General features: G+C 42.6%; 2 protein-coding genes across 7 annotated transcripts; one reads left to right on the top strand and one right to left on the bottom strand.

The window, feature by feature from the left end:
• The first annotated feature begins 284 nt into the window (after nt 1-284).
• On the top strand, nt 285-3,186 carry LOC133849584 (cell cycle control protein 50A). Of its 4 annotated transcripts, none has more exons than XR_009895389.1 (7): nt 285-487; nt 767-1,035; nt 1,119-1,311; nt 1,436-1,771; nt 1,828-1,993; nt 2,128-2,208; nt 2,543-3,186. XR_009895389.1 is itself a non-coding variant. In XM_062285765.1 (6 exons), the coding sequence occupies exons 1-6, from the start codon at nt 427-429 to the stop codon at nt 2,586-2,588; spliced, it is 1,071 nt and encodes a 356-aa protein (XP_062141749.1). In that variant the 5' UTR covers nt 285-426; the 3' UTR covers nt 2,589-3,186. The 4 variants fall into 4 exon arrangements, 2 of the variants coding, with proteins under 2 accessions (XP_062141749.1, XP_062141748.1); XR_009895388.1 differs by having other exon boundaries at nt 2,540-3,186; XM_062285765.1 differs by lacking the exon at nt 2,128-2,208.
• Nucleotides 3,187-4,202: 1,016 nt separating this feature from the next.
• On the bottom strand, nt 4,203-22,118 carry LOC133849579 (zinc finger protein hangover). 3 transcript variants are annotated; one of them, XM_062285756.1, is made up of 8 exons: nt 21,336-22,118; nt 14,584-14,904; nt 13,333-13,479; nt 10,546-12,337; nt 8,742-9,736; nt 7,583-8,218; nt 5,427-7,257; nt 5,146-5,307 (listed from the first exon to the last, which is right to left on the bottom strand). In XM_062285756.1, exons 1-8 carry the CDS (start codon nt 21,564-21,566, stop codon nt 5,285-5,287), a joined length of 5,976 nt encoding a protein of 1,991 aa, XP_062141740.1. In that variant the 5' UTR covers nt 21,567-22,118; the 3' UTR covers nt 5,146-5,284. The 3 variants fall into 3 exon arrangements, with proteins under 3 accessions (XP_062141738.1, XP_062141739.1, XP_062141740.1); XM_062285754.1 differs by having other exon boundaries at nt 4,203-7,257; XM_062285755.1 differs by having other exon boundaries at nt 4,203-7,257; nt 10,558-12,337.
• Between the last annotated feature and the right edge of the window lie 2,817 nt (nt 22,119-24,935).

Here is a 24,935-nt window from a genome sequence, read left to right as displayed (position 1 = left end):
AACGGGGGACATAATTTCCATGGGCAACTCTTTAAAATCGAAAAATAACTGACTTATCGATGAGTGATTCTAATTTGAGTTTCTAATTTGTTTTATTATTATTTAAGCGACTTTTTGTTGGTTAATTTGTACATTTGCAATGTTTTTTTGTTTAATTCTGCGATATGTGTATTTCAGTTGTGGAATACAATAATTATTTTTGGTATTTTATTGCTGTTGATGCTTTGGTGCTATCGAACGATGATTAAAACTATATATCGACTAGCAGCTCTGATATCGCGAAATTTCATGTATTATTTACGTATTTGGCTAAGCGTAATTGCGACGTGCAGTCCAGTTTTACGTTTTCTCGTTAATCCTCGCCTGGTCTTCGTCGCAGGACGTGGAGCCGCCTGTTGTTGTTCTTGTTGTTAAAACGCAATCGCGATGTCTACGCAAAATGTGGGAAATGAGGAAAACGCAGGCTCGAAGTCAAAGCGACCTTCAGGTGAAAATCCAATGAGTTTCAATACTCTTGTGTAGTGTACACTAAAGCACCCAACACAAATACACACATACACAGTAACAGTAACAAGTTGTTTGTGGCTTTGTGCGAGTGTTTGTGATAAGAAATTGGAGAATGACTAATGCAGTTAAAATATCAAGAGGGCAATCGATATTAAACAGGCTTGTCTTGCATGAATCACAGCTTAACCCAATGCTGCCAACACAATTAGTATCCATTAGTGCTGTCATCACTCATTATCCTAATTCCTTCTTATCACAGATTCGGCCTTCAAGCAGCAACGTCTGCCCGCCTGGCAGCCAGTGTTAACAGCGAGAACAGTGCTGCCAACGTTCTTTGTGATTGGCATTCTCTTCATACCCATTGGCGTGGTGCTGCTGCACTTTTCCAATACGGCCAACGAGGTGATTGTCGATTACACGCAGTGCAAACAGATTGGGGGCAGTCAAACCTGCGCTGATTTTCTCAAGAACCACACTGGCGGAAGTTGCCTCTGCGAGGAGAACGTGCATCTGCCCGTCGACTTTAATGTGAGTGTGTGCTATTCAATAATTGACATTGGCATTTAATAATTGATTTTTGTTCTTGTTGGTGTTTATTTTGTTGGAAATAGGGCGATGTGTACATGTATTATGGTCTGACCAATTACTATCAGAATCATCGACGCTATGTGAAGTCGCGTGACGATGAGCAGCTGCTCGGACGACTCTCGTTAACACCCAATTCGGATTGCACACCGTTTGCCTACACGGACGATGGCACACCCATTGCCCCATGCGGTGCCATTGCCAATTCCCTGTTCAATGGTAACTCACCTTCATATTTTATGGAACAACTGCTATTTGTTGTGTTTGTTTAGTGTCTTTGCCTCGGTTTGTATCTTATCACTGAACTAACTAAATCTCTGGTTTCAATTCGTTGCTTTTATAGACTCACTGACTCTAAGCCTAAACAATGAGCCCATAAAATTATTTAACACGGGAATTGCCTGGCCATCGGATAAGCGCGTCAAGTTCCGCAATCCGGAGGGTAACTTGAGCAAGGCCTTGGAGGGATTTGCGAGACCATTGTTTTGGCAAATCGGTCTTGCCGATTTGGATCCACTGAATCCCGACAACAATGGCTTCCAAAATGAAGATCTCATTGTTTGGATGCGCACGGCTGCCCTGCCCAGTTTCCGCAAATTGTATCGTCGCTTGAACCAAACAGTTCCCGAATATGCCAAGGGTCTCAAGGCTGGCAATTACACGCTACACATTAAATACAGTAAGTGATGGAGAAATCATTGTTGATTGATTTGTAATATGTTTGTTTGCTTTTAGATTATCCGGTTGTTTCATTTGATGGCACCAAACGAATGATTCTGTCGACCACCTCAGTGCTGGGCGGCAAGAATCCATTCCTAGGCATTGCCTACATCGTTGTGGGCGCCATTTGTGTGACACTTGGACTGGCGCTGCTCTTCATTCACATGCGTTGCAGCCGCAGGTAAGTTCAGTTGTTAATGCCTTCGTTTTCGTTAAGCCTTCATCCATTCAACCATTTACTGTAAATAATCATCTCTCATTATCTAAAATATCCACTTGTACATTTTCCATTCCCGCCCAACTTCATCATTGTAGCGTTGAATTTAGTTGAAGCACATGTACTCATCAAGTTCCCATCCAACAAACTTGGCTGTCAAAATAGAAAAACTAACTTTGGTGCGCGATAAGTATATATTAATCAAATCATTATACGCTTCATGGGGCTTATCAACGGCCAGTTACGATTATATTTCTAATCAGAATGCCCTAGCAGAGAATATTATAATTGTGTTCACCTAAAGACCAAATCAAATTCTTTGACATAAAGTGCAATTTACTAAATCTATCCGCCATATTTTTTTGACTTATTAATTAACTAATTATTGTATCTCTCTGCGAGGGTATTTAATCATCAACGTGTCGTATTCTTATTTATGTTTTCATAGTCTTTATATTTTCCATTTTCAACAACCAAAACTAATCGATCTGATTTCCTTTCTCGAATTAGCAGCAACATGGAGATGATTAACGTGAATCCACACACGCAGTACTCCTAGAGGCAACGGATTTGACATGATAGTATTTTTGGCAATGCTGTTTCTGCGACTCGCCCACGCACCAATTTTTTTTTAGCCTTAGTAGTATCTTGTTTAAGAATAATAATTTATATGTAAAGTATGTCCTATGTCAACAGAATACAACACACTTAGATTCTATACTTGTATGTATTACACGGCATTGTCGTTGGCTGTGCCCTATTTCTTTTACTTGTTATCATTGAGTAATTTGTACATTTCTTGTTTTTCCTTTTTTGATTTTTGTTTTGTTTGATATAATGATATAATTATTCGATTCGTCTTGAAATCCACCTGACAACAACAACGTTTTTTGACATTCAATCAATTGTCACCTCAACGAAACTAGACCAAAACAAGCTAATTGAGCTAACTTTATATATATCTGCCCCACACGTACATTAAAGTATTTATTAATATTTAACACAACTTAAAAACAATTAAAACTTTTTGTGCCTCTCTGCCAAACACGGCTAACAACAAATCAGTTTATTATTAAGGCAATTCGATATGAGTGAATGTGCATTGATATTTTGTTAAATAATGCTTGTGCAAATAAATCCTGAACTCTGCAAAATTATTTATTAATTGTTGTTATCAACTTTGAAATCCTGTGGTAAACTGGAACTTTAGCGCCCTACAATTTGAATTATCGATATACCAACAAGGTCTTTGTACTATTTTGGTATATTGTACATAAATCGATAGTTTGCTGCAGCGATACATTCAGGCTGTTATAGACAATTGGCGCTAGAGTACAGATTTTGAAATTTACCCTCTAAGTAAAAACAATTTGTTCATGGTATTCAATTAGACATACATATGCATGCTGCATATGTGTTTTGTTTGCATTCATGTGTGTTTTATTATTATTATTTGTATCTGATTTTTAAACTAGTTTCCAATTACATACACAAACCTTAAATTAATTATACAAGTAAAAGGTATGTCCGCAATCGCAATAATTAATTTGTAAGCGTAATTAACATATGCGCAGTATGCACTATTTATTCATAATTTTTTTTTCTTTCGTTTATGTGATCCTCTTTTTTATATGTTTTAATCATACATACGATTATAATGCAGCATGAAACGATTTTGTTTTGTGTGTGTGTTTTTGTGTGAAAATGCATTATCATATAAATAATTAATATACAGATTACATACTAAATTTATATATATATATTTATATATGGGGTCAAAGTGCTAATGCTGCGGGTGCTGTGTTTTCGAGTGCATGTGTTTGTTTGTGTGTATGGCAAAAATAATGTTTCAGTACACGCAACACCCAGCCGGATAATGGAAAGGTGTCTTGCCAGAGTGTGTATTGTTTCATTGGGTTTGTATTCTTATTCATGTTTGGCGCATTTTGTTAAAACTACGTTTTTTTTTGTTTTTGTGTTTCATTTGTCAACTAAAAACTATGCGAGTCGAAAGAGTTGGTCATAATCAACAAAAATCATAAATGTAAAATTTACTGTCCCAAAGACACAAATAATAAAAAAAAAGAGAAAACCTGACATTTTTCTTGTTTGGAATAAGTTTAGTAAACTATGCATTATTTTTTAAACGATCGCTTTTGAAAACGGCAGGAAATGTTATTAATAAAAAATATATATTATATGTATAAAATAGTATCAATACAGATAATAATAAACGTAAGTTTTTCGCTTAATTCGTTTGCTGCAGCCACCGCTTCAGTTGCTATTGGCTGCTTCTTTTTCATCTTCATCATCGTCTGCTTCTTCATCTTCTACAGTTTGTTGTTGCTTTGGTGCCTTGACGCAATGTTAAAGATTTAATTAATTAATTCACATAACCTCTTATATATGTTGTTCTTTTACTGTATTCATTTTATATATGATTTTCTATGTATGCATATGTATATAATTAACTTTTTTACTTTGTGTTGACTTAAATAACCTAAAAACTCAATATAACTGGCGTTGCTCTAAATTGAACATTTTTTTGCAAAAAAATATATAAAAAAAAAACAAAAAAAATGATGTTGACTTCATCGTAATTCATAAGTTGCATACATATACATACATTTTTAATATATATTCACTATATATACGTGTGTGTGTTTGTGTGCTTATTAACAACTACAATTAGCAGTAAGAAAAAAAATTCAAACACACGCACACACACACACACCCACGCACTTTGATTTATACATGCGTGCGTACCAGTGTGTGTGTCTGTGTGCGTGAGTGTGGGCATTGCAATTACGCGCAGGCGTAAATGCATCATAGACGATATCTCTGTGTGTTTGTGGTGTTGATGGAATGCGCTTTGTTTTTGTGTGTGTGAAGTGTGTGTGAAGTGTGCGTGTGTGGTGTGGTGTATTTGTTGGTGTGCTGTGTTTTCATGTGTGGTATTTTCTGTGGTTAAATTTTGTACATTTTGAAGCTCAGATCAAGCTCGCGCCAGCTTCCGTCGTTGCCGTCGCTGCTGCTGCTGCTGCTGCCGCTGACGTCGCTGCTGATGTTGCAGTCTCCTTTTTGGTTTTGCTTTTATGGTTGTGATTGTTGTTGCTATTGTTGTTGTTGTTATTTGTTGTGCTACTTCTGCTGCGGCTGCTGCTTTGGCTGCTTCGGCTGGCTGCACTGCTGCTGCTGCCGCTGCCGCCGCTGCTGCTGCCGGTTGTCGTTGTTGGCCCGTTGAGGAAATGACTTTTAATGTGTGTCTGCAGCTGCTCCTGGGAATCGAAACAAAGTTGACATAGATCGCACGTATAGCTGGAATTAGTGTGATCAGCAGCGGCCGCTGATGCCGCTGATGATGCAACTACAGATTTGCTTTTATTGCGCCGCTCACCAGTTGATCGCGACGTTGTCGACTCGCTCTCCGATGACGACGACGATGTACCGCCATTGCCATCGCCATCCATCACATCATCTTCATCATCATCATCATCTTCATCATGACGACGACCACGACCCTGATGACGCTGACGTCGACGTTGCTCTGCATTCGCAACGTCATCGTCATCATCATCATCGTTGTCGTCTTCGTCTTCGTCAGCAACGATGCTGCTGACATTCCTACGCTGTTGCTGTTGCTGCTCATCATCAAAGTCATCCTCATCGATATCATCATCTTCGTCGACATCATCTACATCATCCACATCGTCATCCTCATCATCGACATCATCCACATCGTCATCATCGTCGTCGCGATCGTCAACATCATCATCGTCGTCGTCATCGTCGGCCACCACATGCTCACCAACCAAATGTTGTCCATGCCCATCATCATCATCGACATCCTCATCGTCATCATCCTCGCCATCATCCTCCTCGATAATATCATCAATGGTCATGCCTTCGCCCACTACGGCGACACCTACGCCACCTTCTTCCTCCTCCACTTCCTCGTCCATTTCCACATCATCATCATCATCGTCGACATCGTCGTCGACGTCATCCACTTCATCATCTTCCGAACTGTGCGTCGCCTGCTTCCTGTTGCCGCTGTTGCCATTCAACTTTGCCTGGCTTTGATTGTAGGCAAAGTTTGGACGTTTCGTCGTCGTCGTCGTTGTTGTTGTTGCTGCTGCTTTACCTTTACCCTGATCGACTTGTTCCACTGGCAGCTCTTCCACATCATCATCGATCTCCTCAATGACCTCTTCAATAAGATCATCCTCATCCAAGGCGACGGCACTGTTGTTATTATTGTTGTTACTACTATTATTATTATTGTTATTATTGTGTTGTTGTTGCTCGACTTCAACCACATCGTCTTCTTCTTCGTCGTCAACATCATCATCCTCATCGTCGTCACTCGTGCTATCCTCATCATCATCATCATCGTCGCTATCATCGCTGTCATCCTCGAGCTCACTATCTTCCTCCTCCCCACCACCTTCCCCTTCTGCCACCTGCTTGCCACCTTCCAGCTCTCTTCTCGTTGTCTCGCTTTTCACCTTCAATTTAACTGTCGCCGCTTCAGTTGCCGCTGCAACTGTTGTTGCTGCCTTTGTGGTTGCTGCTGCTGCTGGTGTTGTTGTTGCCGCCGTAGCTTCTTCTGTTGCGGTTGCTGCTTTCGCAGTGTTTGCTGCTGCAGTCGCTAGCTTCTGGCTGGCGGCCACCGCAACAGGGACAATCACCTCCTCCTTGAGATGGTTGTTGATGTGATTGATGAGCTTCTCCTTGCGCGACAAATACTCGCCGCACAGATCACAGCCCCACTGGAATGGACAGAATGGACGCACCACCTTCGCATCGGCCAACTTATGCTCGATCCACGCCTCCTTCGTCTCGAATTGCAGATCACCGCAGCGTCGGCAACTCAACGGTGCGTCCACTTCGATTACTGGCGGCTCAGGCAGATTGCTCACTTCGTGTTTGTGCAGCTCGTACATGTGGCGACGCAGATTGTTGTTGCTAATGAAGGTGGAGGCGCAATATTCACACTTCAATTCACGTTTGCGTTTCAACGATTTGCTCCTCTGCTGTTGGCTCGACGATTGTTGGTGTTGCTGTTGGGACTGCGATTGTTGCTGCTGCTGCTGTTGCTTCTGTTGTTGCTGCTGCTGGTTGGGCATCAGACCCACCGCATGCAGTTCGCGTAGATGCAACGTCGAGTTGTTGTTGTTGTTGCTGCTGTTGTTCAGCGTTGTCGCTTCGCCGTCGATGATGGGATTCTAAATGGTGAAAACAAAGATTAATACAAATGTTTCAATGTTGCAAATGGTTAGCACAACAAGTCAACAGCAGTTGCCAATACATGTGTCCAAGTAGTAGCAACTGTTGCTGTTGTTGTCTTGGTTGTTGATCGTGTCGTTGTTCAATATATATATATAGAGATATGGATTCTGTTTTGCGTTTATTTTTTTGCGACTGGTGCGGAGGCAACAAACAACAAACGTAGCAAGTTTTTTTTTATAGTTTACTCAACAGGATTTTCGTTTTGAAGATGATTTTTATTCTCAGATTTTTCACCTCGCTGCACAAGCCCAAAAAGCTCACCTGCTTGCTATCACCTCTGAAATGCCACTTGCGATGCACCTTGAGCGCAATCACCTGGGGGAACGTCTTGGCGCACAAATCGCACGCGTATTCCCCGTTCTCGTTCTGACGCTCCACCTGAAATTGTCCCGCATCGGCGGGACCGTCGTCGAACATTGCCGCCAACGGATTGTCGACGTACAATTCCTGTTCGTGCTTCTGTATGTGCTTGCTGAACATCTCCTGGTCGGTGAAGCGTGCCCCACAAATGGTGCATGCCACCTCCGGTATGCGTATCTTGATGCCCGCCATCGATGTAGCATTGCTATCGCCGGCTGCTGATGCAGCTGATGTTGCTGCTGCGGCTGCTGTTGCTGGCGTGCCCGGAGCATCGTCGAGCAACAGCAGCTGATCATCGTCCTCATCCTCGTCATCGTCGTCGCCCGTTTTGTGCTTAAAGATGCCGCGTTGCTGTTGCTGTTGTTCTCTGTGCTGCTGCTGTTGCCCATCCTGCTGATGGGCGCCGGTTGCCGTGATGGGTTTGCGATTGCAGGTGGGCGTGTGATTGTCCAGCATCTGGCGATCGAAGAACATCTTGCGACATAGCGTGCACTCCACGGGATCCGGCACCTGCGGATGCTTCTTGTACCGATGAACCTGCAAAGAACAGCAATGCAATTAATCGGGGTAAGCGCATTAAACACTTAATTCACTTAACGGCCAAAACGAGGCAGCTAAGCGAGATGGCTTGAAATGGGAAGCAACACAACTTTCCATTTTTGTACGCTATTGCTTTTTTTAAGTGTGGCCACTAAGTGAGATTAACATACCGGTAAAGGAGTATGCATAAAACTGCATAATAAAATATACCAAAAGGTAAATTTTGCTACCGTGTACAGAGAGGCCGTTAAGAAAATTTTCGCCTAACGGCCTCGACTGGTATCGGCAAAAGACTTTAACCAGTGAAGCACAAGAATTTTAAGCTATGCTTTCTGTTTCATAATTTAAAGTTTATGTGCGTGGCTCTTAAGCAAGATAATAGTGCATATTGAAGTGGCGACTAAGTGAAGTTATATGATATATGCATTTAACTGCATGATAGAACATGTCACTAGGCACATTTTACTACCGTACTCAGTAAGGTTACTGTTTTGCATTCATTTATCCACCCGTCACTTACCCAGAGGCTCTTGCGACCGCTGTACACATTGCCGCAGTCCTTGCACGAATAATCATTCGAGTCAAACTCGTCGTGCGAGTTGATGTGAATGGCCAGCTTCTTGTTGGTATTGAAATTGGATGGACAGTACTTGCATTGATACCAATACAGCGGCATCACCGTCGATGTGTCTGCCGCACCCAAATCAACAGCCGACGCTGAATTTGATGTGTTCAGCGCTGTGATGGTTGTGGCTGTCGTTGTCGACGATTTCGCTGTATTCGTGGACGAAGTCGATGACTTGTGGACGCTACGTTTGTGCTGCTGCAGCTCCAGCTCCGAACTGTAAACGGTGGAGCAGACATTGCATTCGAATTCCTTGACAATCATCTCATCCTTGATCGCACGTCCGTGCACCTTAAACAGATGCACCTTCAGTCCCTTCTCGTAGGCGAATTCGGCGTTGCACAGCTTGCACTTGATGAACTGCACATTCTGCACCTGATGATCGGTCAGCATGTGATAGCGATACGATTTCTTTGAGCTGAAGCGCCGCTGACAGATGCGACAACGCATCCGGCGAAAGCGACGATCGGCCGCCTGATCTAAACTGCGACGAAACACGGCCTGTTCCTGCGGCGTCTGATGCACCATCGCCGGTGGCACTTTGCCCCCGGTTGGCGTCGATGTTGCACCTGCTCCACTTGCAGCTACTGCTGCTGGCGATGCGGTAGTGCTTGCAGCGGCTGTTGCTTCCAACGGTGGCGTTGCTGTTATCGTCAGCGATTTGGGTGTCATGCGATTGGCGGCAGCCAACGCTGCATTTGTCGCCGTCGAGGAGGCGGTGTAATGCGAACGCATGTGATTTGAGAGGCCAATGTTGTTGCTGAACACCGCATTGCAGATGGGGCACTCCTTTTGCTGGTTGGCAATGCTTGTGTTGATGCTGCTGTTGTTGCTGCTGTCATCGAGACGTATCTTTTTGGCCAGACTTCCGGTTTCCTCCTCGTCATCATCTGCAAAACACAAGAGAGAGCGAAAAAAGAGGCGCATTAGTTTGGAGTTTACTATTTAAATAGTAAGAAACACATAACAAAAACTTCGCGTTAGTAGAGCAAGCATATCTAGACAATAACTATAACTTTAGTTGATGATCATTCATACATAATTATAGAGTAAACGATGAGTTTAAATCTTCAATTAGATCTTAAGAATGTAACAAAGTACAAAATCTAGGTTTTAGTTTACAAGGGTTGCTCTTCCCAAGCAATATTTAGTTACATAAAAAGGCGGATGTGGGCATGGTCGCGCTCCAATATAAGCAAAGGCAACTACTTCATACCAAGAACAAACTCTGAAAATTTGATAAACGCTAGCTTTTATATTGACTGAGCTGCCACGTTGCAAACTCGCGGACAGACAGGCAGACGGATGGAATTCAAGTAAAAATTCATTTCATAAAGGGGCGTGGTCGCGCTAGAATATAAGTATAAGCAGCTACTTTATGCCAACAGCAAACTGTGAAAAACTAGCTCTTAAGTTGGCTAAACTGAAACGTTTCAAACACGCAGACAGACGGGCAGACGGATGGAAAAGCTCGAGTAAACATCGATTCCCTGTCAGCTACATTTCTAACACTTTCTTGCTTGCCAATGTGGAGGAGTAAAGCACATGATGTCGTGTTTTTGCGCTGGACAATAACAAATGTCTGATGGACGCTTCACACATGGAATGTTGAATGCCGATCGATTGATTGATTGACTGATTGATCGATGATGGATGCCGAAGGACAATGAGGTTTTGCGACAGATGACTAAAAAATTACCGAGTGTCCCACCATTTGTTATGGACATCAAATCCTTCATCACATAATCGTAGCGTCCCGTATACACATTCGGTGTGCTGCCATCGGCCAACTTGACGGCATCCGCATTCACGATGTACTCAAAGCCGCCGGAATGACGATTCTTGTCCACGCCATGCACATTGATCATGTGCTCGCGCAGATACGAGATGCGTGGATAGCCGAGACCGCAGCGCACACACTTGTACGTCTCGGGCAGCTTGTTGGGATGCTTTGACTCCATGTGACGCAGCACATTGTTGTAGTTGTTGTACTGTTGTCCGCAGATCGGACAAACTTGCGGCATGCGTGAGAAATACTGCGATTTGGGCGCCGAATCTCCGCCAGCGCTGCTCCCACCGCCAGCGCTGTTGCGATTAGCAGAGCTAGAGCCACCCGCTGCATTGGAAACGGATTTCGCGGGCGTCGAAGTCAAGGAGGAAGCAGCAGCATTCGTATTGTTGTGATTGCTGTTGTTATTCACATTGTTGTTGTTGTTGATGGTGCTGCTGCTGCCACGGGATTCATCGTTGGACGACGACTGACTGACTCCAATACCGAGGGCGCCGAGTAAACTCCGCTTGCCAGGCGAATGATCCAAGCCGGATTGTGTTGCTGTCGATGCATTGTCGCTGCTCACACCGCCCAAATGATCCTGATAGACATGGTCGAGGAAACGCTGATGCGTCTCCAGTTTGGCATCACAGGTCATGCAGCGCAGCCGGACAATGCAGTCCATATTGTTGTAGTGACGACGCCGGTCGACGGGATCGGCAAAGTCGAGGCCACAGAAGCTGCACTGTATCGAATTGTTGTCCTTGCGCTGCACATCCGCATGCTTGTCATACACATGGGTGCGAAACTCGTGCTTGGTGCGAAAACCTTTTGGACACAGTTTGCACACGTAGAGCTTATTCACCAGCAGCTCCTTGGCTCGCAATTTCTCTGGTCGCTCCGACGACGATGTGTCATGCACCAACTGTTGTTGCTGCTGCTGTTGTTGTTGTGGCTGCTGCTGTTGTGGCATCTCTGTGGTGGCCACCACACCGGAGGCATTGGCATGCGCAAAGTTTGGTTGCTTCACACGCAACGCGTTGAGCACACGATACAAATTGATGCAGTTGCGTTTCTTCAGATGCGATATGAATAACGCCTTCGAATCGTTCATCTTGAGGCAGTTGAAGCACAGATTGCGCGGCAACAGCGGATACTTTTTGCGCACATGCGCCATAAAGTTCTTGTACGTGCTAAAGTATTTGTTGCAACAGCGACACGTCATCGTCTGGTACTGCTCGAGGAACTCATTGTTCTCCTGTATGAACTCCACTTTGTCGCGCGTCAACAGCTGCTGATACTGCTCCGGATTGTCGTAGTCATAGCCACCGTTCTCGCACTTGATGAACGTGTTCATCACCACCTGGCGATACTTTTGCGTCGATATATTGCCACCGGCTGCCGCCTTTGTTGCCTCCGCCGTTGCCGCCGCTGCGGCTGCGGCACGTTGGATTTCCAGTGCGGCCGCAAGCGCTGGCGTTGGCTTTGTGATTGGCGTATTGTTCGGGGAGTCGGTCGACAGCTGGAACAGATTCGGATGCAGATTGCGTTCGTGCCGACGCGCATTTGCCCGTGTCGAGAACTGCAGACTGCATGCCCGGCAGCTGGCCACCTTCGAGTCACCGGCGGCTGCCACATTCGCCACGGCGCTCGCTGGCAGCGATGCCGCCGCCACGGCCGCCGTCACGCCGTGCTGCGCCGTATAATCATAGTCGGAGGTCTGTCATAGAAAGAGACACAAAGCGAAAAGAGAGAAGTTAGTGATTATACAACTTGGTTCGAGTATCTAGTTCAGTTTTTTGTGCAGAGACCATGGCAAAAGTGTTGCTGGTTATGCAATAAACAATTGCGCAAATCTATGACAAACACTCTCCAATTAGGAGTATTACAAATTGTTCTAAGTAAATCTATAGGGTAGGGAGCATCGATAAATAAAGTTATCAAGTAAAAAAGCTCGACTGTGAGATACCCGCTAATCATTTTTAATTGAAAGCAAAACAGTGTGGTATTAATTTTAAATATACCAAATTAATACACCGCACAAATAAAATACTAACACTAGACTGATATATTGATATAGTTCTATAAGCTCAATATACCAGATTGTCAGCCACAGCAACTAAGATCCGTAGCGCTTTTTTTTTCAACTTTTCTACAATTTATATCTGATCCAAATTTTCAGGAATCAAAAAAACTATAGTTATTAATGTCTATACCAAATCGATACTCTACATATGTATGTAAACAATTAATTGTCACTGTTAAAATGGTAAGAGCATTACTATCATTTGCCTTGTAAAAAAGTCTTTACGCCATATATTTTTAATCACTAATTCAAATTCCTGAAAGGTTTGAGCTAGGTGGTTGCAAATTTTATATAAAATGCTATTTTTCAAGATTTTATCGCTATTTCAAATTACTAATTCTAAATTACATAGCAAATCTTTACTAAGCGACATTTAAGCGCCTAAAAGGTAAGAGCAAGGAAGATGTAACTTTCATACTACAAAGTTTAAATAATATCGTTTTAATCATTCCAAATCATCAATTTAAAATTGTATTGCCTTTACTAAACGGGGTTTTAGCTACTAAAAGGCAGGACGGACTTAGAAGACTGCAGCTTTTTTTACAACATAGCTCAGTTGCAATAATCTGCGACAATCGGAATCTCTCGGAATCGGAATCAAAATTGGTTTCTCAATTTAATTTTCTTACCATTAGCGGCACATCGCCTTCGTGTTCGGAGCGCTCTAGGAACATTGTGGGATCCATCATGTCGTCGGACTCGTCAATGCATTTCATCTGATAGTCATCGTCCGTATCGTCCAGTGGCTCATCCTTGATGGGCACGGCGGGCAGCGGCTGTATAACGATAGCGATAACGACAACACGATAAGTTCTCAAGGTAGTTAATCAATGAATTAGCATTATTATCACTAAACAAACAAAAACAAATTATTTTTCAGGGGAGGTAAGTTGAAAGAAGAGAAAGAGAGAGAGTGAGACGGGTGTATGTGGCATGTGGCATGTAGACGCTTGCGAATGCACGATACAATTACATTATAGGAATAGCGCCGGAAAAAAGCGCAGTTGCTGGGCGGCGCTCTGCAGCGTTACCGGCATCAGCAGCGGCGTCGTCGTCGCCGTCGTGACGGCCGCTGTTGCTGTTGTGCTTGTGGCAGACGCAGCGACAACATTGCTGGCAACTGACGACGACGATGGCAGCGGCAGCGGCTGTGGCAGCGACGTTGAGGACGACGACGACGTTGTTGGCACAGCGAGGCTGCTGCCCAATTTCTGAGACGGATTCTTACACTGGCTGAAATCAAGGGGCAGCGACGACAATGGCAATGGTAACGGCAATGTTGCTGCTACCTCAACACCAGCAGCTGATGCAGCAGTAGCAACAGTTGATGACGATAACACGGACGTTGTTATCGGCAGCGGTGGTATCGATATGGTCATCGGTATCGGTATCGGTGGCAATGGCGGCACTGCAATATCCAACGGTAAATAGACTTTCGGCTTCAATTTGGACAAACGTTGCTGCTGTTGCTGCTGAGCACTAACAGATGGCGCCTCTGGACGTCGCGGCTGGCGAATGCGTCGATGTCGCTGCTGCAGTTGCTGCAACTGATGATGGTGATGCTGATGACTATGATGATGATGCTTGACACGTTGCTGCTGTTGATATTTGCGTTGCTGCTGCTGCTGTTGATGTTGCTGCTGCGATGTTATCGCAGTTGCCATTGCCGCTGTTGTGCTGCACGTTGAGGGCACCTGCAATAAAAGGGTCTGCAATGTTTGCTGTGGCTGCTGCTCTGCCGCCGCTGCCATTGTCATGCTCGCTGCTCTTGCCGTCGTTTGCAGTAGTTGCTGCGGCGGCGGCGGTTGCTGTTGCTGCTGTTGTTGCAGTTGTTGCTGTTGCTGCTGGTGTTGCAGTTGCAGTTGCTGCTTGGGACTCACATAGACTGTTAACGATTTGCGCTTCTTCAGCGATGGTATGCCATCCAAAATGTTTGCAGACGCCTTCTCCGCAGCTGAATCGCTTTTCAATTCGCCAGCTTGCTGATGTTGTTGCTGCTGCTCAACTGAGACGCTGCCATTCTCGGCCCGATTTAAATCCAAATAGCCCAGTAGCGTCTGCTGTTTGCTGCGATCCGTGTCCAGCCATTGGCGTTGCTTCGTCTGTGAACTGAGGCAGCGATTCTTGAAGCTTTGCCACGAGTTCAAGTAGCTGATGCAGGCGTGGCAAATGTGCAACGATAAACGATCCGTTGATGTAATCTGCAAAAATACGTAGAAATTTGAAAAAAACAAATAAAACGATCAGTTATTGCTAATCAAAGACAGATATCGTAATCGATAAGCAAACTAAAAAAAAAACAATCGATAAACCTAAGAACTAGTGAGCAAAAGAACTAAGAACAAAAACAAGTTCACGCAAATCGTACTTTTTCGTTCAGTTCAATTTTATTCTTGTTCACTTTAGTTCTTGTTCATTCGATGCTTGTCTATTGCCATTTGCTAAACTACGAAAAATGAACAACATCAACATCAACATCACTGATCAAAAAATGCACAAGCTACTAAAAACCACAATCGATAGGCCCCTTAACCACAAAGCGTAGAATAAAATCAATAACAGGAGGATAGCGCAAAACTTAAATATTAAACAAATACAAGGTTTTATTGGCATCGTTAATGTTTGTTGCATGTCCCCATTTCCATGTTGGAAATTTCTAACGATTTTCGCCAACTTAAGGCAGTTAAGTGTTTGTGTATATAGTATATATAACTTTGACTTTGCCGCACGGCATTTATGTAAATTGAAGATAGAAGTCATCGTCTTTAGTGTCTTTAGTCCCGCACCCCACAATAGAGAATCCGTATCTGAAAAGCCCTCTCACCTTTGGCCAAACACGAGGTCGGTTTGAGGTTTTCTTCATCGTCGATAGCCAACAAGATTGCAATGCAACTGTATGTGTGTGTGTCTCTCTACTACTAGTCTATTAATGTCAATGACCTGCTTATAATTATATGCACAACTCATGTGCATCCCACACACACATACACACACACGTACACTTAACAGTGCAATTGAAACGCATGTCCAATGTCCAATGTCCCATGTCCTTTTGCCTGATAGCACTTTGCTTGCGCATGTATGTGTTTCTATATATACGTGTGTGCAATCTATCCATGTAAATGCATATGCATGTGTGATTATGTATGTATTGGCTTATGTGTTGCTAACTGACGCATATTAGTTAGGTATATAAACATCTAATTGTTGTTGTTGTTGTTGCAGAGTTCCTTAGGCCTTTGTGTTTGTGCATAATTTGCTTTTAATTGTGCGTGTGGCATGGGACCATTTTGGCTTTTCAATTAAAAGTATGTACCTATGTATGTACATACACACAAATGTATGTATGTACATATGTATATACTCAATAAGCATGTATTTATTGTGAAAACATGGCAAAGAAATGCATTCACTTCTGTCTCTTAAATATAATTGCCAGAGAGATTAACTTATATATGTATAAAGTGTAATGCAATATATATTCATTTGCACTTGAGTTTCGAATTAATTAATGAAAATTTAAGCTAATTATTTCAATATTAACTTCGCTCATTGAAATAAAATCAATTGCTTGCAATTTTAATTGACTGCCAAATACGTTGTCCGACATTCAATACATTAAACTGATGTTCAAGTTATATTCCAATTGGAAATAAAATATTTCGTACATTGTTAAAATTTTCAAATATACGTTTCTCCAGTTATGTTGAAATTGGCTTCAAAATACGTTTCATCATATTCAAATTCGCAAATTCGCTTTCAATCTGAAAAATGCAGCCCTGGTACAATTATTGTGAACAAATTGGTGTAGCATGTGTATCGAAATTTAAAAATGTACCCACACACTTACGCATAATATCGATAACATGTGACCATCAAATACAAAAAGAAAAAAATGGTGGCCAATGCCGTGTGGGAAAATTGTCATTAATAAGAAGCAAAAGCAACGAACGCTAAGACCAAAACAGAAGCGCAAATAATCGCCAATTGTTGTTGCTTGGGGCCGGCAAAACTGCATTTGACAGCTTACACAATAATCGAAGATGTTCGGTGGCATGTGTGTGCGTGTGTGAATGCATGTGTATGGAAATGATTGACGAATGAATGTGTGTGTGTGTGTGTGTGCAACTGCTTGTGGTTATGATTATTTTTGCATCTTTATGCGTGCATGAGCTTTTATGCTTTTGTAATTCGTGGCGCAACAACGCCCGCTCCCCTTTTACTTGGCTTCCTCTCCACAGTACCACCCCCCTCTCTCACAGCTGGCCAACCAAGCACACACACACAAACTTCTGTGTATGTGTGTGCTCTGGGCACATATGCTGAATGTGCACACAAACAGATGCACACACACACTCACATATGCTCTATGTACAAATTTGTTATGTACGCACTTCAGTCCTGAAATTCTCATCCTATATACTACAGCAGCATACATAAGTATGTACGAATGTGTATCTCTCTCCCCCACCTCAGTTTGGCGTTGAAGGGTTTCGATAATATGTTGTTCATTCACCTTGCCCCCAACTCCACAACAGACACACACACACACACCCGCACACATTCGACGTCCTGTTGGGCACATCTCTTTCTCAAGTGGCCACGATGATGGCGGCAAAATCGCAATTGGATACAGAGCAAGGGAAGTGTGCAAGAGTTAAAGGAAATAGGGAAGGAAGGAAGAAAGGGAACTAAATACATTTAACTTTAATAAGCATTATTGCTGTTGTTTTGGACTTTAAATGTGCCTAGCAAACTCTCCTGTTTTGCCATTACTCTGCTTGCTTTATATACACTGCTTGCAGCAGGTAAGCTAAACAATTTCTATGTAATTGCAAAAAAAGTAAAATAAAAAGAAAAAAGAAGTCATATTTCAGTATTTGTTTGGATAAATTTAGTTTTGTAAACATTTTGGCAGCAGCAGCGGCGGCAACAGCAACGTTTTGGGCTGGCCTTTTTAGAAAGTTGAAAAGGAAATCTTTCCATCCATCAATAGCAACAACAACATCAGCAACAAGAAAAAGAGGCAGCTGCCAGTAACCAGCTGCCGCTGATGCCAGGTGCAACAATCATCATGATGCTGTTGCTGCTGTTGACCAGAATTCCAAGAGCCTCTCATCTCATCTCATCTTAGTGTCCAGTTCGCAGTCCCAAAACAATCCCAGGCAGCAGAGCAGTAAGCCAAACGCCGCATGATCTCGGACCTCGAACGGGTTTCAGATTCTCTTCCATTGTTGTTGTTGCTTTGCTGCTTGTGCTCTGCCCCCTGTGCATTGTCTTCATTGCCGTATCTGTTTTCGTGTCCTTATTCGTCGCCGTCAGCTGCGTGTGTGTGCGTCCGCATGTCTGTGTGTGTGTGTGCGCGTCTGCATCCTGCTGTTATTAGCAAGCAGTGCAGATCTTTACCGTTCGTATTAAATTACGATAACAACAATGGCAGTCAAGTGCATGCGGCAATCGATAAATCTCCGAAAAAAGTTATCGCTACTGCCTCGCTCACTCACACACATACAAATTGTGCCGCATGTACAATTTTTAAGCTGTTATCAGTCTCATCTTGCTTACTCCCTCCCTCTCTTTGACAGCTTTTTTGACCAGAGAAAGTTTATACACATACATATATGTACTTGGAGTTGGGCTTTTGGTATGGCCGAAATTCGATGCAGGCAACACAAAACTGGCAACTGCAGCAGGCAACAACAACAACAAAAAACAAAAACGAACATTCATTTTGTTGTTGTATTTGTCTGTCTGTCCAGCCCTGCGCTGCCCTGGCCCTGCTGCCAGCCCTGGCACTGTATGCGTATGTGTGTGTGCATGTGGTCCGCCTCCAGATAACAAGCGAACCGCACAGCGATGACGCCAACCAAATGGTCGCTGTTCGCTCGCTCTTCTTGCTGTTGTTGTATGGAATTGAGTGGCTATCTGTGTATGTGTCTGTGTGTGTGTGTGTGTATCGGTTGAGCTGCTGGTTGCTGCCTGGTGTATTCACCATGAAATCGAGCCAAAGCGAAACCAAAGAGCAGCGCCCAGCACCAAGCACACGCAGCAGCAACGTGCCGACGACGACAACGTTGATGATGATGATGACGATGGCGATGATGATGATGTCGTTGCCGGGGGCGCAGGCCAAAAGAAGCAGCAGCAGGCAACCATTTTGGAAAGAAGCAGCAGGCAACAACGAAAAGTGGATGACGACGAGGGCGACTCTGGGTTTGGTTTCGGTTTTGGGTTTTGGTTGCCTGCCTCTGTCTCTTCTGCTTCTTCTTCTTCATGTGCCTGGTTGCCACAGCGCACATAAAAGAATCAATAAACCGAATGTCTGCGGAACAAAGCGAAGCTAGCGAAGCCACTTTTCATTTCTTTGCTCTCCCCCCATCTTCTGCTCTTCTGTTCTGTTTCGTTCGTGTGTTCCACACACACCGGATATATAACGGAGGAGCAGCAAGTTGCCCAAAGTGAAGGACACGAGAAGAGCGCGCGCGCAAGAAGAGATTTGCCAGTCGCGCTCTCATCATCATTGGAGGAGAGCAATCGCCGCCGCCGCATCATGGAATACGAATGAAGCAACAAAAACGAAAAGCGAAAAAAAAAAACAAAAAGAGGGCAAAGTCTGGGAGCGGAGTAAAACGGAAATAGACTGGACTCTGGCCCAGCTATGACGACGACATCGACAACGATGACTATGTTCAAGTTGATGATGATGATATAAATCGAGACTTGGACGCGGTTTTTCAGCTCTCGCGTTGGGCTGCCGCCTGCAAATTCCATGGAAGCAAAAATTATACGTAATTGCTCTTGCTCTGCTGGTGCTGGGCAGGCACAGCAACAACAGCAGGCAAAGCAGACATTGTCGATATGAAACGAACCAAGCGCGACCCAAGCTCCACACACACACACACGCATGCATACATATGGTTCCACACACACACACACACATACAGCGAACAACGCTCACGCACGTCTTTTCCTGCTCTCTCTTTTTCTCTCTCGCTCTCTCGGCGGCCTCGAACAGACCGAGACGCCGCTCATTGCTCTCTGCGCTTTGTGCTGTCCATTCGTAGTGCTTAGCGATGGAAGACAACAATAACACTTTGTAAACACCAAATAGTATTGCAATTTAATAAATTTGCATAAACATATACTATGTTTTTTGATTAGGTATCGATTAAAATGCGATGTTTTTCTTTGCACATCGCTAAGAAAAATCGCATAGAACGAAACGAACGAAAATTGAAGGTGGCGTAGAGCAGAAGAAGAATAAGCAGAAGCGGCAAACAAACGAAATTTGTAAATAATAAACAATGAGCAGCATAGTAGTTTGTTGTCATTATTTATATGTGCTAAATAAAAGCAGTATTTAGCTTGCCGGTCGATTCTAACCTCAATCACAAAACACCACTGGGAATGGAGCAAAAGCGAAACGAATCCCATGCCATGCCATGCTATGTGCTCTGCCAACCAGCAGCTGCCAGTGGTTACTCTGCCAACGTAGCACACGAAATACCGATGACGACGGCGACGACGACATCGGCAGCAACAGCAAAAGCAGCAGCGAAGCAAGCGACAAACCAGCCAAGCAACAGCAGCTAGCTAGCGAGCCACAGGCACAACGCCAGCCATCGAGCCAGAGCGACAACCACAACAGCGTCACCAATACCAATAAACACAGGCGATGTCGTCGTCGTAGTCGTCGTTGTCGGGTATCGTGACTTGGCACTTCAAGAGCTACAAAAGCAGCAGCAGCAGCCGCAGACCCGGAGCAGCTCTGTTCTCGATTCCGTTTCCATTTCCATTTCCAAAAAAAGAAAAAAATACAACAAAACAGAAAACTGATGATGATGTTGCTCACGGGCAAAAGTGGCAACTCTGAGATAGCAACTGGGACTGGCACAGAATGAGAAGAGGGGGGAGGGCACTGTGCTGCTGCAGCTGGCAACGAACGACACAACAACCGTTTTGGCTCGGTCTCGTCGTCGTCGTCGTCATCGTCGTCAACAGCAGCAGCGCTTGCACAATCAAATGGGGCCAAAGCAGCAGCTACAGAGCAGAGCAGCTAAAGCAGCCGCAACTCGCGTCTGATGAGGCATATTTTACTTTTGGTTTCGTATTTAACCTCACTTCTTTTTTTTATATATATATTTGGGCAGCCGAAGCAGAGTAAAGCTGGACGGGACACAGTGTTGATGGAAATGGACTTATCGATTACATACACACACACACATGGACACAAGCACACGCATATAGTGGATGTGGATGAGGAGCCATGATGGTGTCGCATGCGTCGGGTGTGGCCAGCCGAGCCGAGCAAACCGCCTCTGCTCCAGGCAGGCAGGCAGGCACACTGGCCAATGCCATATCCAGCAGAGCGGAGAATGGGAAATGGGAGAATGGAAGCAGAGCAGAGCAAGTGTGTGTATAACGATTTCGGTTTCGCTTGCGGTATGAGGAGCAGAGCACACAGAGGGCAATCGAATCGTATCGAATTTTTGTATTGAATTGAATGTGAATCGATGTCGATTGCCGATGATTGTGGAGTAGTTAGTGTGTATTACGTATTGTCGTCTGTCTCTATTGTTGTTGTTCCTCCTCCTCAAGCAATTGCTTCTTCTAACTTATAGCTCGCACTCACCTTGATATTTACGCAGTTATGTATTTTTGTGGCCAGCGGCTCCTTATCGGCTGCATAACTATTGATGATCGATATGCATTCGCTGGCGGGCGCAATGCACAGGCGACAGCAGCTTTGTCGCTGACGTTCCGTTTGCTGTTCATCCATTGATGTGGTTGTTGTTGTCGCTGCTGTGTCACCAGCAGTTGCTGCTCCTACTGCCGCTATTGTTGTTGCGGCAGCGTCGCACATTTTTTTCTTTCTTTTTTAGTTTGGAGTAACTTAACTTCGTCTCTGTTCTCTCTGTTTCTTTTTGTTGTATATATTTATTTTGCACGTTTTCACTTTTATTTTGAATGAAGGTGGAGAGGGGGGGCGCAACGCGTGAGCGTCGCTGCCGATATTCCTCTCACTTTTTGTTGCTTCTTATTTATTTTTTCTCTTTTTTACTTTTTGCAAAATGGTTTTCCTTTTTCTCGCCCCTCTCGACTGCGCGATTGCGGACACTTTTTTCTTTTCGCCCGTCGTGTCGTCACATTTCACATCTGCTGAGCTGTTGCCTGGACACGGGCATTTTTTCTTTTATTTTTTGGAGGGTTTCGGATAATTGGTATTGGTTTAGTTGTGTGTAGGTCCGTTTGCCTTTTTTGATTTTTTATATGTGAAACAAAATTACACAGAAAAAAAATGGTAAAGAAGAAATGAACGCACAACGAGACGAGTAGAACGACTTCGAAGTATGTGTGTGCGCCTCGGAAAATACACACGTCCGAACCTTGCGGCGAAACAACAACAAATGATTATATTGCTGCAAAAAAACCATCGGTAATAGCATTGCCGCTGTGTGACCAGCACCTCCATTTCAAAATGATACCATGGCGTAAATTGCAAGTGCGGTTACACTGCCCCACATTTATTAGTGATGGCTAAATATTTTTAAGAACTATTTCTTAAAAACACTTTTTTTGGAGGAATAAATGTCTTTTCATATTGTTTTTATTTTTAGGAGACTAAGAAGAGCATAGTTAAATAACATGTATAAGCGAAAAATTAATAATGTATTATTGTTTCGTACGAAAAGAGGCACAGCGAAACATGATAAGTGACCGTATCTTAAAATATACCGCTCTTGTGTTTTATTTGCACTTTCGGAATTTTTAAGAACATTGCGTAGAGTATATACCATAAACGGTTGCATTGAATTGCAAAAATATATTATCGTTGAGAAATACTGCGCAAAATCGAGACTCCTAATAGTCAATTATTAAAAATATTTATTGTTTATTTCGAATAATCTTTGAAAGTTGTTTAGATAACTCATGGTTAGTGCTTTGATATTTGTACGCATAACCAACTGCGCATTTGAAAACTATTTAATCGCGATAACGATAACTGCTTCAGAGCAAGCGTGCAGGGCTGACACGATATTTATCAATCTGTTGCAATCAGCTGTTTTGTGTTGTTGTCGAACGTTTGTTTTCCACACGTTTTGTTTGTGTATACATTGGTTTTGTTTTTATTTGAATTAATTAGTCGTTGACATTATTTATTGCTTTCGTTTTTGATTGTCATTTTGTTGATTACGCCAAATAAAAGCAAATAAGGTAAAGGCAATGGCTATTTATGTATGTATGTGTATATGTGTGCACATTGTGAGCACATTCACTGATGCACGTTGCTCACAAGCATTTATTGAATCAATTAGTTTTTATTTGCACTTGATTAACAAATACAAATACATACGTATTTTTTGTATGTATTAGTTAGTGTTCCAATCGAAATAATAGACGAGCCCAATTTTATATGTATGTAGGTGCATATTGCATTTGCACATGCATATCAAATTAATCTATGTATGTGCTTTATTTATTTATTTGCATTAATAGCGTCATAAGCAAATGCATTTAATCAACTTTGCAAATTGACGAAATAGAAAATCAATACTTTTGGTATAAAGCATTGCGTTCATTTTTTTTTTTATACACATTTGATAAAATATGCAAACATGATAAGTAACGTACGAATATTGAAGCATTCTTTGTCAACGTTATACAACACTGCTGTCGAATTTGTTTAGTTTAAACTTTATTTGTATTTTTTGTCTATATTTATTTTTATGTTTTCCTCCTTTTTTTGTCCTTTAGCATTAATATAAATGGTGCTTTTAAAATCGTCAAATTCGAATTTGTAATCTCTAGTATTTGGGTATTTCCAATTTGAATTGATTAGTAAATTTTAAATTCTTGTTAAGTTAGCAAAGGACTTCTTTCTTAGTTTAATAACAAACATTTCCAATATTTATATAAAATTTTAAATCTGCTTAAATTCTTTAATGTTCAATTTCATTAAGAATATTTTGACAGAATTAACGTATTTTTTAAGTAAAGGAAATGTCAGAAGATAAAGACTTATTAGATAGAGCTGATTAAATAGTTGTTTATCAGATAAAACCTATCAAATGATCGAAAACATTGCTCATATAGTAAGATTGCGCTCCTCGATTTGTGATTCGACTTATTGAGTTGGGATCGTGAGTTTAATGACAAACCATAGTTCATAACATATGTCTATTTTATGATTGTCATGTTGAGCCATAATATGCCCATAAATCATGTTGCAAATTAATTAAAGAATCATTTAAATTTGGAATTGCAACAACAAAACCCATAAAGTATTCGGCGATAAGGAGCACAGACTAAATTATCACCCCCTCGCTCTTTATTCTTAAGCTATAGCATGTCCAAAAAAAGAACAAGCAAAAAAAAACAAAAGGGCAAAGGGCGTTCCCATAAATAATTGCAAATAATCGTTTACTGATGTCCACTGATTCAGCATCCTTTAGTTTTGAGCACTCTGCACAGTGGGTCGAAATGCATTTGCGGGGCGCAAACAGCGCGTGGTGGACAATTTATCGCATTGTTCGGACCGGAAAGCGCAGATAACTGCAGTATAATGCGCCAAACTAAATTGTTATAACTGTTAGTTGTTATAAGCGCATTTCGCTCTTATCAGAGCTGCCCACACAGCAAAAATTAAAACAAAAATATAATAATAAAATTGCCGTTTTCTACCCTGAACTCAAACTTTAAAAAGGTATACCACAATATAAGATGGGGATTTTATATATCTATATGCGAATTTTAATCAGTTAAAAATAAGTCAATCCTGCTGTCTGTCTGTCCGTTCGTGTGATAAGCTATAACTCATTGCGTATGCGTGTATTCTACACGCCAACTTATGTATATTTGCTTTGATTTTGTAAAATGTAAGTACCGGGTATCTCCGAGTCGAACGCGGTGCATTATTGATGTTTATTTTATGTTTGTTTTCTGACTTGCATTTGCAGTACAGTGAATATTGGCGAGTGGCAATCACAATTCCACGCCCACTCCTAGCAAACCACTTTAAAGTTGACAACTGTAGTTGTATAGTACATACGAAATACATTGATTACGATAATTTATATTCTAGAATGTTGAGAACGAGCTGCCGATCTTCAGTTATTTTTCCATTTGGCTTTATACATGATTATTACTATATGTGCTCACAGATGTAGTAGCGTCTTATCTGCCTTCAGGCTTATCAATTTACACTTGAATGTATGCTTGTATATACAGCAAG

This window comes from Drosophila sulfurigaster, chromosome X (assembly GCF_023558435.1).
Source record: "Drosophila sulfurigaster albostrigata strain 15112-1811.04 chromosome X, ASM2355843v2, whole genome shotgun sequence".
NCBI lineage: Eukaryota > Metazoa > Arthropoda > Insecta > Diptera > Drosophilidae > Drosophila > Drosophila sulfurigaster.
This window is presented reverse-complemented; position numbering and strand designations above follow the sequence as displayed.